Genomic DNA, 15,820 nt, shown 5'->3' on the forward strand with positions numbered 1-15,820 from the left:
ACAGTGACCTTGAATTTGACCATAGGATGCCTAAAAGCAATCAAAACAAGGTAAATACATAAGTTTGCTATACACCAAGTTTAATTGAAATATTTCATTTCTTACTCTATTTATTGACTGGAAGCAGATGTTCTACTTTAAGTAGCAGTGACCTTGACCTTGACTTCACAAGACCAAAAAGCAGGCGTCGTGCATCAAACTAGATGGTTTCTGTTCAATAGCTATATAAAGTTTGGTACATGTAGTATAGTAATTGTGATTAAAAGAATATTTCATAATATAACATTATATGGAAAAAACAAAGGGCCATAATTAGGTCAAATATTATCCAATCACAAAAACCCAAACAATATGCTCTAGGGCACTTGATGACAAAGCTTCTGTGGAAGTTTGAACAAAATCCCTTGAGAAATGTAGGAGGAGTTGCGCACATTAAAAAACTGTTCACTATATAACTTATATGCGAAAGAAAAGCAAAGGGCCAATGCTAAACAAATATGCAATCACAAAACCCCGACAATATACGTCAAGGCACTTGATGACAAAGCTTCTGTGAAAGTTTGGTTAAAATCCCTTGTAAATGTAGGAGTTGTGCACTGAAGAAATTGTTTACGACCGCCCGCCGATGTACCTCAATCTTATAACCAGTTTTTTTCCTTCGGAAAACCTGGTTAAAAAACATACACGCACACAAACAAAACACACAGTTTGAACACATCAATTTAGACATTCCATAAACAAATGTGAACAGTATATTATAAGCAAAGCTTGAAATCGGTGTTTGAAGTCAACAATAGTGACATTTTTTAAGGAATCGGGGTGAAAAATCGTATTTGTTTTGGAAAATATAGGTTTTACCGTAGGGCTTTGGCCAGAAATAATCTCTTGTATGTAACTCCTAGTTATAAAAGTAATAAATCCTCCATGATTGGTCTTTATTGAACTTATTTATCAATTTTCAGTTCAAATTCAGCGATTTTTCTCGTTTTTCTTGCTCGCAAGCGGAAGTTTAAGCGGACAAGGTGTGTACGCGCTGTGATGCATATACAATCAATTTGATTTCAAACATCTTTTGCATTTTGGTGTGCTGAAATGCATCGCTTGGATATATCTTCCTTAAAAAATACACCTTTTAGGTGTACGGGCGTTTGCTAGTGTCATTACTAAAGCGCTGAACTCCAATTAGTAGTCGTGAATGTGGAATCTATGGGGAATATTCTCTTTCTATTATCATAATAAAACGCTTTAATAAACGTGATCACCCGAAAAAGATTATGTTTGGCATAACTTAAAACGGTAAGTACGTTAAATGTGATTTAATATTTATAACATTTAATATTTATAACATTTAATATTTATAACAGATATAAAAACAAATATGCGGAACAGGGCGATGATCTTTAGCCCTACGCAAAGTCCGCATGCACGAGAAAATACTACATGCGGCAAGGAACCTCGTCGTAAAATGGTCTATTGCCTACTGTTGTTCTGCTTAAGTTAATATATGTCATACAAAAACAGGTTCCGGTGTAATTTATATCATATCATTTTAATCACGAGGACCTTACCTTCTTTGCGCGTGAAGTGTACCACAGTTAAGCGAATAGAGCTTGACTTTATTATTCTCTTAAAAATGATACATATAGGGTGAGTGACGGAGTGTGACATGGCAATTGCCGCAGTGGTATTTTCAGCCGCAGCCATAGGGTTAAGATTGTCACTAATTGGAAGCTGCTTACGTCAAGTATATTATAAAACAATATTATAAAACAATGATTATATTGAAAGATATATAATTTATCAAGCATATTTATTATTCAACAATTTGTTTCAAGACTACGATATCGTGGTCACAATATAAATGCACTATAAAGTTAAAAAATAGTAAGGCAATTATGCAAAAACATTTAAAAACAGTTATATCAAGATAAAAAAGGTGCAAAAACAACAAAAAATGCAGACTATTATGCTGGTGTCACAATGCTTAATTACCACGGATACCCCATGATGATATAGATAATTTCAAATTCAATAGCATGCAATAAACCAAAGACTTTTTTTGCTTTATGAATCTCTTAGAAAGGTACTGTAGACAACCCTATAAAGATAGTAGAAATCTTCATAACAAATTCATTATCTTAAAAAATTGCTTTCTTTGAGTAATATAAAGCTATAACAAACACATCACATCCGTCGTGTATAAAGAAATTGGAATCGTCACGATTGCCCATGAAAATCAACTTATTAACCAGGTTTTCCGAAGGAAAAAACTGGTTATTAGATTGAGGTATGTCGGCGGGCGGGCGGATGGGCGGCCGGGCGTAAACAATTTCTTCTGTGCGCAACTCCTTCTACATTTCTCAACGGATTTTGACCAAACTTTCACAGAAGCTTTGTCATTAAGTGCCCTGGCGCATATTGTCGGGGTTTTGCGATTGGATCATATTTGACCTAATTATGGCCCTTTGTTTTTTTTCCTTATATAGAATATATAGTGAACAATTTCTTCTTTGCGCAACTCCTCCTACATTTCTCAACGGATTTTTACCAAACTTTCACAGAAGCTTTGTCATTAAGTGCCCTGGCGCATATTGTCGGGGTTTTGCAATTGGATAATATTTGACGTAATTATGGCCCTTTGTTTTTTTTTCCGGATATAGAATATATAGTGAACAATTTCTTCTGTGCGCAACTCCTACATTTCTTAAAGGATTTTGACCAAACTTTCACAGAAGCTTTGTCATCAAGTACCCTTGGGCATATTGTCGGGGTTTTGCGATTGGATAATATTTGACGTAATTATGGCCCTTTGTTTTTTTTCCTTATACAGAATATATTATAAGTGGACAATTTCTACCGTGCGCAACTTCTGTTAAATTTCTCAATGGATTTTTACCAAACTTTCACAGAAGCTTTGTCATTAAGTGTCCTGGCGCATATTGTCGGGGTTTTGCAATTGGATAATATTTGACGTAATTATGGCCCTTTGTTTTTTTTCCTGATATAGAATATATAGTGAACAATTTCTTCTGTGCGCAACTCCTACATTTCTTAAAGGATTTTGACCAAACTTTCACAGAAGCTTTGTCATCAAGTACCCTGTGGCATATTGTCGGGGTTTTGCGATTGGATAATATTTGACCTAATTATGGCCCTTTGTTTTTTTTCCTTATACAGAATATATTTTAAGTGAACAATTTCTACCGTGCGCAACTTCTGTTACATTTCTCAATGGATTTTTACCAAACTTTCACAGAAGCTTTGTCATCAAGTGTCCTGGGGCATATTGTCGGGGTTTTGTGATTGGATAATATTTGGCCTAATTATGGCCCTTTGTTTTTTTTCCTTATACAGAATATATAGTGAACACTTCTTCTGTGGCAATTCCTCCTACATTATTCATGTTTTACATCGCACATAGTTACATTGTTTGTTGCTTGTATTTGTTTTTGAAATACAACATATTTATCTACAATGGTGATAATTGAAAACCTGGTTTCGTGGCATTGCCATGTTTCTTGTTTTTAAAGCTACAGTATTAAATATTAATTTCCTTTACTTGCTGATAACTGTTATTTATTCAGGTATATTATTTGTGATTATTTCGATACGTTTATGTTAACCATTTCCTTTATGATATCAAAGCCTTTATTATACCATAATAGTTTATTCATTGTTACATTTTCAAACTATTTTTGATTAGTACTTAATGAAAACCGTTAGGTCTACAGACGTTGGCGAGTTCGACCTCTTGTCGATATAATTGGCGATTTGAAACCATTGTTTGGGTCACGATGACGATATGGTTGGCGATTACGAACTCTTGTCAGGCACGATCAAATCAATATCGGGGTAAGATCGAACCATTGGCTGAGCACAATGACGGAATGGTTGACGACCTCAAATGATTTATGTGATTTTTTTAACACATATGTACTAATTTGTTTAGAACAACGCCATTTTCAACATATGTTTCATAAAAAAATGTATGCTATTCCCAAAAATATCATTCTAATCTATTTTTATTTAAATGTAACTCATCTTCGCTATCAGAAAAAATACATACTTCACATTTTTGCTCATTTCCTTAAATTTTTAACCCCATTAAGTTTAGATTCTGTAATATAATATGTAAATTTTTATTTCAACTAAACTAAGGTAGCTTTAGTTTAAACATACTTTATTTTAAACAAGTATACATATTTACATTTTACAAACGAAACTTTACAACGTATGGAATAAAAAAAGGATCAGATCCGAAAGCTGACGAAGGTCTTATCCTATTATTTGTTTGCTAAAAATTGGCCCTGTGTATATGTATGTACATGGATATGTTTAGAACTTTTGTTAAGAAGACATTTTATGTTATATACAAAATATAGTTATGAGCAAGAAGTTGATTGGTAGAGGGTTTCAAAATTATATGATGTAAAAAAACAAACAAACAACAACAACAACAACAACAATAATAACCATAAAAACAACGTAACCTTCAAGAATTAGAAAAAGAGAGGTAAAGAAGGAAAAATATAGTTAGTTTTCAGACGGCACGATCAGCATAGCATTGATAAAAGAGAAATAGGGTTTTGTGGAAATCTCTTGCATTTGTTGATGTTATCTTGAACAGCAAGGGAAATATTACATTTTGTTTTATCACTCATGCTACAGTCGCCATATAGTAATGTTTGCAGCGATAGATATGGTGTTCATGAAACACTCTCTTATATCATTATAAAGTGGAAAAAAGAAATGATGCATAATTTCATTAAGACCACAGAAACAATGTTCCGATTAAGAAACGTTCTTTCTGAAACGATGGTGATTAAGAAAACTACAACCAATCCTAAATCGTATGTATATAACTTACAGTTTTCTATTCCCAATGTAGAAAATCAATTTAAGATTATCTTAAATTATGTTTCAGTTTGCATTTGAAATATGAAAGTGATAAAGAATTTTGAATTTTGGAAGAAAGAACATTCCAGTCCCGTATTACGGACGGCAGAAACGGATTTTCATAAAGCATGGTTATATCTAAAAGTATTTCCTACGGATGTTGAGCTTAGAGAAGAAAGACAGTTGGTGTTAGATTGTGAATCATCTTGTAAAAATTGTTAGTTTGTGTTTTTTATTCTAGTATGAAGAGTTTCTAAGGGCCCTTTATTTTGAAGTTCATTGAGAGAGACAAGTTTTGTAGCACACAAAACTACATGTATTTCGAGCTGCTTCGATTTGGATGCTGTTTAGTGTTTTGTTTTCATATTGAGTATATTTGTCATGTAATACGACTGCTCTGTTAAATGCAGAGAATAGGGTTTCAAAGGATTTTCAATCTAGCTTAAATTTAATGATCTCATAATATAAATTCTCTTTCAAGCTCGTTCTAGAATTGATATGTACATTTGTATATACCAAGATCCGCCAATACCGATAGAAATGGTGACATCAAGTTGTTCGTAATAGAAAACTGACGATATCGGAGTACCATTCATAAATTATTGTGGATGTAATGGTTATTGAGACTTTCTGGAAATGAATACAGTTTCAGATTTTTTGGATTTAAGGTAACTGGTCATCGAGAAGCCCAAACGGAAACTTTACCAATGTTGGATTGCAAATTTTCGGCAGATGATTGGAGATAGTCTAAGATGATATGAAGACCGGTCAGCAAATAAATGAACATCTAATCCTAGCTTATCGGCAATGTCGTTGATTTACATCAAAAAGAACAAGGGGTCCAAGATGGAACATAGAGGAACCGTAGTATTGACACTTTACCAATTTGATCTTGTACTGGGAAGAGTAACAACTTAACGACGATCTAAGAGATAGAAATCTATACCAAAAGACGTCCATCCTGCACAGCAGTTTTTAATTTGAAAATGAGACCTTTGTGCCAAACTTCATCGGGAGCTTTGCGGATCAAGAGCTTTACAAAATGTATTATTTATGGACGTAAGCTGATTGACAGATAATTCCACTGGTGTGAAATCGGACTGTGAGAAGAGAATGTTGGTGTCCCGAAAGAAATTAAATAAATGATAAAATACAACTCGTTTAAAACCTTTCAGGACAGCATGGTAGCGATATTGGATGTTTGGCCTTTCTTGATTACAACACAAACATGGGCTTCCTTCCAAGACAAGAGAACCATGCTTCATCGAAGAAAAGAAATGAAAATAGAAAATAGAGTTAAATTTTCAGTTCCCATGCTGTTTCCGCAAAATATGGTTACTAACTGCATCAAGACCGGTGACTTTGTGGATGTCCGGGGATTTCAAGGCATCTTCTACGTCTTGTGGCGTTATGTTTATAATTACGAGTTTGTTTTGTTAATTGCCAAAGTTTGTTATTGGCAATGCTTTATTAGTGTTACTAAGTGTATGTTGACATGCAGCTATTATATCAATATTGTTGTTCTATAATAAATATTGTTGCTCTCCAAAGTATATCCCCACTCCCGAGTGTAGTTCAGCTTACATAGATTACATAGACTGTACATTACTAATTACTTTAGTAATATTGTTTCCCGCTAAACAAAAACCAAAATTTCACACAAATTGACATTTGAAAGCAGTTAATTTAATATTTTTTGCTGTCTTCAGTACACTACCATACGTTACGATTTAAAATTTTCGTGTAAAATGACATTTTCTTTACATTCATTCAGTTAGACCGAAAACGCGCTTCAGGAATCTTTCCTGTTAAAATTTGCGAAAAACGATTAAACCCATCATTAGATCATTTATGCCCACTTTCACCAAAATCGTATGCTACAACTCTGTCTAAATACTTAAACTATCGTCTTTACAAAATTAACTGTCAAATACCATTGGTTACAATAATCGGTTACAATAATGTGTAACAATTATAATATGAAGTCTGACAATTTTGACTTTATAACTTAATTTAGTTTGCTCCCTGGAACTATGATCCCAACCGTTGTTTTGATGATTGTCTTCTAATTGAAATCAAGTGGCCAGCACAGCGGCCTTGTTTTAAACCGAGGTTTTAATCCGAGGTTTAATCCTCAAAAATACTCTATACAAATATTTGGGAAAAAATTATAATACTTCTCACTTATTAATATTTGTTGTTTTTTTTTCACCGTATATTAATCGATGGATCCTTATTTCATTTTCATCATATCAATTAAGAATTTCAATAAAATCGAATAATTTGAAGTTTGTTTTGTATTTCAAATATTATGCAAAAAAGTAAGATTTTAATAGACTGAGCTACGTTTACATTTTTCATGCCATACTTTTAATAGGTTTAACTTTGAAAATCGACAAAATCCAAGAACATTTTACCGAATGAAATACTTCAGGTCAATATTGCCAAACAATAGATATACCCGTTAAACATTAACTAAAAGAAATAAAAGACAAGAAAACAAAGACATATTTAAAAGAAAAGAACATAAACTATATCGTATGTTCCATAACATTTATATCATATTTTTTTCTGTTGTTTTTGCCTTTATCTTTATCATTCCAATGTATGTTGGCACTTTTAAGCTGCAGTGGTACGTAACCTTGACTAAAATCAGTAAGGCGATGTTGTTGAGTTTCCGGTGTAAATACAAGTCTAACAACAAGCAAAGGGTTTTTGTTTTCTTCTGTTTCATCGCACAATTCCTTCATATCCTGTAATTCTAAAAAAGGCAGAACATAATTATTTCCGTACAAAAGATACTTAATTATTACCAATAGACATTTTCTGTTTAAAGGGAATTTTGCAATTTTACCGACATTTACCGTAAATATGATAGATCTAACAAGAGATTTTCTTATGATCATATCTTAAGATAGTTTTAGCAAAATTTGTCTATGTAACTTTAGGCAGTATTTCACCAAAAAGAATATAATTCAGTTTCTTGACAGAATGTTTTATGGCTTATTTTAGTATAACGACAATTTTCACACGCACCACATTTATAAGCATCAGTCTTTCAACTATGATACTCTTGTATGAATTTTATGAATAAACAATCGAATATACCCTACAATTTAAATTGACAATTTAGTCTTCGTCCTGGAAATGAACATCACTAGTGTTATATGACGAAATATTAAGGAATCGCAACCATACGCCCGGTGTTAAGAAGCCGACACCTTACTCTTTAACAATGCTCACTCATTGTCAAATTACCAGCATGTCTTGCCGTAAAATAAGTTATTTAAGGCGTATCTATATAAAGCTGAACGTGATCTTAAATAGTATGTGCTGCAAAAATATTAATTTATTGCGTTATTTATAATTGTTTTCGTTTTTACGATTTAGCAAAGCAAAAACCATACTGGCAATTTCAAAAAAAATGCACAACTCCTTTAGTTATATGGGACCCTGATGAAACGTTAACCAGTATCAGATGCTCGGATGTGTTGTAATCAAATGTTGAAACATGTTTGTCGTTCCTCAGTAAAACATAGCGTTATATTTTGTCAACAGCCGTTAAGTTTTAACATAGTGACGGTACATTTAAATTTGACATTGCATATTTACTGCTGCATGTGTAAACTATATTCATACCTGTTTTTTCATAAGAATTTTTATTCTTTATTACAATAATTTAAATTGGTCTATAATTATAAAAGGTCACTAATACAATAAATTATAGCGTTTGTAGTATTTAGTATCAGACGTAACAACAAAACACGCACAAATTATGATATGAGCCGCGTCACGACAAAACCAACATAGTGCGTTTGCGACTAGCATGGATCCAGACCAGCCTGCACATCCGCGCAGTCTGATCAGGATCCATGTTGTTCGCTATCGGTTTCTCTACTTGTATACTATAGAGTTTGTAAGCGAACAGCATGGATCCTGATCAGACTGCGCGGATGCGCAGGCTGGGCTGGATCCATGCTGGTCGCAAACCCATTATGTTGGTTTGTTTTGTCGTGACGCGGCTCATATATGGATGGTATTGGCAATTGTAATATACATTATTCGACATTATAGAATAGTTATATAGCAGATTATAAAATGAGGTAGGAAAAAATATTATTTTTCATAACATAAATATTCATACTCAATTACTTAAAATACATTTTTTTTCAAACGATATCTTATATGAGTACCAAAATGATACATTTCTATTGTTTTTATAAATATTTGAAATTCAAATTGAAAATATGCAAATTGTAGTGTAGAATTAAAAGTAAGCTCATTGGTACATTTCTGAAAACTGTAAGTGTTACTTTTTATAATCATAAGTTTCGTTAATGGAATAATATTAAGAAAAAAATATAATACCCTGCATATGTTTGTGGGTCCGCAGATTGAGTTGTTTATTCGATGTAACATCTGTCGTCTGTGCCCGGCGTCTTAATCGTATGGTATTTTTGAATGCTTTTTTGAACTTTGTTGATGTCAAACTATATATCAAAGGATTTCCGGCACTGTTGATGTACATCATAATTCTTGCCCAAGAAATCAAATTCAGATACGCTTCAAGTCCAAGTTTTATCAAGGCAGTTGTTGGAGCAAACACAAGCCAAAGAGAAAATACCCTTATTGGGAAAAGAGAGACGAAAAACAGTACTATGATAAAAATGAGCATTCGTACAACTTGTTTTCTTGATTTTAAAGTTTTTATCGCTGTTCGATCATTTTTTGCGAGGGATTTTAGTTTATCAGACATCAGCTGTCTAATTATGCAGGTATAGAATGATATCAATACAAATAAAGGTACTACAAAGAACGCGATGACGATGAATATTGTGTAACAGACGCGCCATGTTTCATTTACTTTCGTGCGGCAAACTTTAATTGGAGAACCGTCATAGAATATAGCGTCTTCGTATTCAGTCATTAACAGAATTGGTAAACTGAGTAACAGTCCAATTATCCAAATGACTAGAATGCATTTTAAAGTAGCCGTTATAGTAGACGCCATGCGGAACTTGAATGGATGACAAATGGCTTGGTAGCGTTCAAAAGTTACAGCTAACATTGTCAATATTGAAACATGTAATGCACCATTCTCCATCAAAGGCACAAGTTTACCTGAAAAGTAAAATACAGGTGGTATGATATATAAGATTCGTATTGCGAATATTTTAAACATATTGAACTATGCTCTCCATTTAGTATGCTGTCTATATAGTAAACCTACAAAGAAGAATAATCTGATCTTTGCAGAAAGGACATTTTACTCAGGGACCAAACCAACCCAAAATAGCCCCTTTTCTCCAATTTGATAAGAAAAATCCCAAAAGCAGCCCAAAAATATCAAACTGTCTCAACTTCTGAGAAAAATCCAACTGTTCTGACATGTTGCTTAAAATAGATATAATATTTTTAAAAAAACTTTCAAATCATGTTTAAGATTGTTTTCCAACTTTTTAAAGTTTCTCAAATTTTCCAAAATCTCTAATAATTTTCCCCACTTTATGACAGGGGCAGGATTAGGCCTTGTCTGGCTTTAACGAGGGGAGAACATGTTAATTTTCACGACATAATATCTATATTAACGACATTCTTGGTCTTTATTACACATTAATAAAATGATGTGTAAAACTTGCTTCTTGCAAATCCAGACGCTTCTCTTTATATTCGCTAAAGGGTAGTGATCAACACTTTTTTTATAATTGTAAAGCTTGCAACATTTAAATAGAGTCTAAGCTGAATTATCATTATTCATTACATGTATTTAGATATAATGTAACTTGTTCTAAAACATCTATATTTTACAAATAATACATCAATTTTGTTAATTCAAAAGGAACACATTGCTATGTTATCCTGTTGTATTCTGTTGTATTATTCGTAATGTACTGGAGGTAAAAAGCATGTTGTAAATACAGTTTCAAATATATTGCTAAACGAGTGTTTAATATGGATTACGATAAATCAAGCGCAACAAGTAACTGGTGCAGTGAAGTGAAAACCATTATGTCTAAGTTAGACTTATCCAACCACTTTGACAATAAATTAACAGTGAATATGGATTATATTGAATTGAAAATTTTCGAGTATTATGCAAATATATGGACAATCGACTATGAAAAGGTCCCTAAATTACGGACTTACAAAACATTTAAGACTCAATTTTCAGGTGAAAGCTATTTGTCACTAAATCTTAAAAGAAATGAACGCTCAATCTATGCACAATTTCGGTGTGGTATTCTGCCCTTACGTGTAGAAACCGGAAGATATGTAGGAGAAGCGCCAAATCAAAGACAATGTACTTTGTGTCAATCAGGATTAATAGAAGATGAAACTCATTTCTTAATTGTGTGCCCGGTATATAATGATATAAGAAATTTTCTGTATAATAGGTAATTGACTTTTAACGAGCCAATAGTGACAACATGATGATATATTGACTGTCCATTTTCTGAAAATATATTGACATCGCAGAGTGGCCTGAATAGTTTAGCTACCATTGTGATCTTTATAAATGTTTCTAAATTTGTCGCAATATCTAACATATATTGCTTTTTAAGTATACTGACAATGATAATTGGAATGAAAGGAATTACACTGTATCTCATTAAAGAATATCTGGTTTAAGGTTTTCTGTCTCCACGAGAGAACATTAAAACGGAATTGTAATAATCATTCAAATAATCTAATAATTAACGTCAAGTGTAAGAGATAAAATCTTTAAAATTTTACAACATAACATGAATCTTGGGGAAACATAATAGATTATGCAACCGATGATTGTCTCTAAAACATTTGTTTCACGGCAAATTGTTGGAACAAATAAATGGTTATATTTACAAACAGCCAGTGTGTCGACAGCTTGTCTAAATTTTACAGAAATAAATTGATGTTGTTTTTCTCGTAGGGTTATAATTGAAGAATGTACTGATTTATATTTCTGTTTTTGATTGTATCTGTCAAATCTCAAACACATCGTCTGTTTTTATGTGATACATGTTCCGATAAGTAGATATTGATATATAAGAAAATAACTACTTCTTTCTTTGATGACCTATTTATTAAATATGTTCTTTTTAACATGAAAATTGGTATTTCCGCAACATTTGAATATATTTCGTTTTCAATAAGGGTGTATGAATACCATTATGTAATTAAGTATTATATTCTGCACCTTATTAAAGTTAGTTTAGAAAAAACAAAATAAAGAACAAAAAAAAAACAAAAACAAAAAAAAAAACACACACAAAAAAAACAACAACATAAGTATCGAAGGATCTTTATAAACTGGACATAGGATAGAATAAGACCACGTGCATTTATTTCACCTTTTATCAAAATACTGGTATTGGAATCTGACATCTTAATACATTTACAACATATACACAATGTTTGAGCATAAAAGACTGAAGAGGGAAACGGTTTATTTTAAAAGGAGTTACACAGGGGACAAAAAGCCTATAAACGTGATTTATATTTAAAGAAATTATGCAATAGATAACTAAAAAACTGAAAGTAAAATTATTTTTGTACGATTTTTGACGCGATTCTTTAATAGCGTCTTTCAATTTTGTGCTATCTCATACAATAAAATTGACAATTCTGGGTAATTGGAGATAGCAAATGATTTGAGTTTTATTTTAGATCTTTCAAATCTTCGTACAAAATAACAATTAAGCTGGAACAAATAAGATATTTTTTATGTCTTTTGGGAACAGAAACCATAAGGGAAATTACGAGTTAGAACGTAGAATGAGAAGAATAATTGATATTAGCTAGAGTTATTTGTTGATTTAAACTGACAAAATCTTGGCACTGTTGTATTTTTTGTCGTTCAGAGACTTGTAACGAAAGGGTTTTACAATGTAAACAAAGTAGATGAACACAAGTTTTTGCGATTCAAATCTTTCTGAAGGAATATGATACATTGTGATGTATTATATATAATCTGTTTGAATAACTTAATTAGATGTAAATATTACACAATAGGAAATGATATTTTAGCTTAGTGACCTAAGCATTGAAAATGTGTTTGGGATAAAACGTCTGCCCAAAGGCAGCACACATTGGTAACTGGAATGCGAGTATGAACAAATTTCCTGCACTATAGTGACATCATTATGAAGGCTAGACGGTAAAAAACTGAAAGTAAAAATGTTCAAATAAATTTTCAGTCAAAATGTACTGGTTTATATGCCAGCCCCAGAAAAACTTAAGATAAAATATCAAATTTCTAATACTCAACTATTCATTTCTTTATTTACATTTATAATCTGAACCGACTATTAGAACGTTACTCGTTAGTCTACATGCGCAATCTGGCTTAAATAAAAATCTGGGATTTACAGGCTATGATAACATCAAACAACTCGGCCATATTACTACTATACTCGGGGACTGCTCTCCGTTATACCCATCTAGATAGCTTCGTCTGTTTCGCCGCGCCTTCTATTACTTAGATGCCATATATTTATGTTCTATTCACTATGTAATTGTTTAAGATTTATCTAATACCGTTGTCTAATATCATTATCTAATATAAACACATTTATATTTTTTGTAAATAAAAATGTTTAAACAATAAAAAATTAAAAATATCAATTATAAAAACGCTCCTGGACTCTGGCTTTCTTAATGACAGATACATTAATTTAATATAATAATTTCCGCGTAGTCCGCTTAAAATGATTACTTAACTCCTGGGGACTGTTGACAACTGTTCTATATTGTATAATAATTAATGGCGTTACATTTGTAATCCTTTTTAATAAAGATGGGACATAGATGTTAAAAAACTTCATCTATGAAAACAATGTATTAAATATTAAAGGCACATTATGCCTCAGAAACAAATTAATATTTCATGATTTAGAAATAGAAAACATGGCTTTTGTCAGGTAAAAACAATGATTTGATAGCATGTAAGATGTTTATCAACCTGAATGAATAGCGCTGAATGTGAAATATTTTTGTCATAAAAGTAGCGGAATATAAACAAAGTAGTATTTTAATTTCAATACAAATTACTAAATTTTTCCATTCACATTACTAAATTACTACAACTGTACTAATTGCCAAAAGGCAACAGATGCAAAAGATGGTTCAGGTAACTTGCCGATGAGTAAAAGTTTGGAAACTGAACACTAAAAAATAAGGCCTTTGAGAAGTAAAAATAAAGGCGTTTCCTGGACATAATGGGCCTTGATAACTTTAAAATGTGTACCTGATTTTGAAGCGATAAAACACAAATTACATACATTATCACTGTCATTACTGAGGTTAGTGTTCATAAGGTTTGTCCTTGTTTTAAAACATACCGACTTACACATAACTTCTCCTAGAAACCATCTGTCCTTCCCGAAGAATTCCAGCAGACCTGCAGGTTGACTGACCAGTAACACCAACACATCAGCAACGCTAAGGTTGAGCAAAAACACATTTGTCGGCGTTCTCATGTTTCTAACTCTTATAATCACTATTATAACACAAATATTTCCAAAGATTCCTAGCAGGAATATGATTGCATTTAGCAACGGTGCGATTACGTAGATATAAGTTGGAATTTCCATTTTGCTAAAGATTCATTGCAGGCAAATACTCCACTTATTTTTATTTTGAACCACATTCACTTTTTTAGCGTTACATTATTTGTTTCTCACAAATTCTTCTTCTTGTGTCAATAACAATACATTATTTCTACCCATTCTTCTTATCTGTTATAATAATTCTCCTCCAATTAACTATAGGCATATTCAAATTACAACTTGTCCTTTCTGTAGCTATTGTCGCGAGTATCTGTGATGCGAGAAGCTTGATTATCATAAGTGTAAGGCTGCCTGGTCTAGGTTTATCCAATAGTATCGGTAAAAAATCTGTCGCTGTATATTTTGATGACAAATGTTATTGAAGTATTGAGGACAGTTTTACTAAATGACTTTCTCTTGAAATATGTTAATATGTTGAAGAAATATCCTGTCCACTGTTTATATTAAACTAAACATGTGTTTCAACAATGTTATATCAAACTAAACATGTGTTTCAACAATGTTATATTAAACTAAACATGTGTTTCAACAATGTTATATTAAACTAAACATGTGTTTCAACAATGTTATATTAAACTAAACATGTGTTTCAACAATGTTATTTCAAACTAAACATGTGTTTTAACAATGTTTTATTAAACTAAACATGTGTTTCAACAATGTTATATTAAACTAAAGTTTCAACAATGTTATATTAAGCTAAACATGTGTTTCAACAATGTTATATTAAACTAAACATGAGTTGCAACAATGTTATATCAAACTAAACTTGTGTTTCAACAATGTTATATTAAACTAAACATGTGTTTCAACAATGTTATATTAAACTAAACATGTGTTTCAACAATGTTTTATTAAACTAAACATGTGTTTCAACAATGTTATATTAAACTAAACATGTGTTTCAACAATGTTTTATTACACTAAACATGTGTTTCAACACTGTTATATTAAACTAAACATGTGTTTCAATAATGTTATATTAAACTTACCGTGTGTTTCAACAATGTTATATTAAACTAAACATGTGTTTCAACAATTTTATATTAAACTAAACATGTGTTTCAACAATGTTATATTAATCTAAACATGTGTTTCAACAATGTTATATTAAATCATTCAATTATATTCTCGAATGATTCGCATTCTTAATGTCGATAACAATAAAATGTTTGCAGTTCGTCCTTGATAGACTGACGTCACAATCTCTGTCCTGCCTTACACCTGATCTTACATCAAGGGCAAGTTTTGATCCGTTACGTTCAGTGGATGATTGCAAATTATTCTTTTTCTCTAAGTGATGCATGGCAAAACCATTAAAATCACTTTTTACTAATGTACATCGCAACAACAACAAGAACAATTTATTCAGTTTT

General features: G+C 31.8%; 1 protein-coding gene across 1 annotated transcript; it reads right to left on the reverse strand.

The window, feature by feature from the left end:
- Positions 1–7,427: 7,427 nt before the first annotated feature.
- Positions 7,428–14,468, reverse strand: LOC132728859 (cholecystokinin receptor type A-like). The gene is made up of 3 exons (XM_060714551.1): positions 14,225–14,468; positions 9,265–10,017; positions 7,428–7,657 (listed from the first exon to the last, which is right to left on the reverse strand). Exons 1-3 carry the CDS (start codon positions 14,466–14,468, stop codon positions 7,428–7,430), a joined length of 1,227 nt encoding a protein of 408 aa, XP_060570534.1.
- Positions 14,469–15,820: the final 1,352 nt, after the last annotated feature.

This window comes from Ruditapes philippinarum, unplaced genomic scaffold (genome assembly GCF_026571515.1).
Source record: "Ruditapes philippinarum isolate M1 unplaced genomic scaffold, ASM2657151v2 ctg989_1_1_1_1, whole genome shotgun sequence".
Lineage (NCBI taxonomy): Eukaryota > Metazoa > Mollusca > Bivalvia > Venerida > Veneridae > Ruditapes > Ruditapes philippinarum.

Bases quoted from the DNA above. Each gene is read 5' to 3' on its own strand.
- LOC132728859 (XM_060714551.1), bottom strand. From the start codon at position 14,468: ATGGAAATTCCAACTTATATCTACGTAATCGCACCGTTGCTAAATGCA. The intron at 10,018-14,224 runs GTAAGTCGGTAT...TTTACTTTTCAG, and splicing joins GTTTCTAGGAGAAGTTATGT to GTAAACTTGTGCCTTTGATG. The intron at 7,658-9,264 runs GTATTATATTTT...TGCCTTTTTTAG, and splicing joins GACCCACAAACATATGCAGG to AATTACAGGATATGAAGGAA.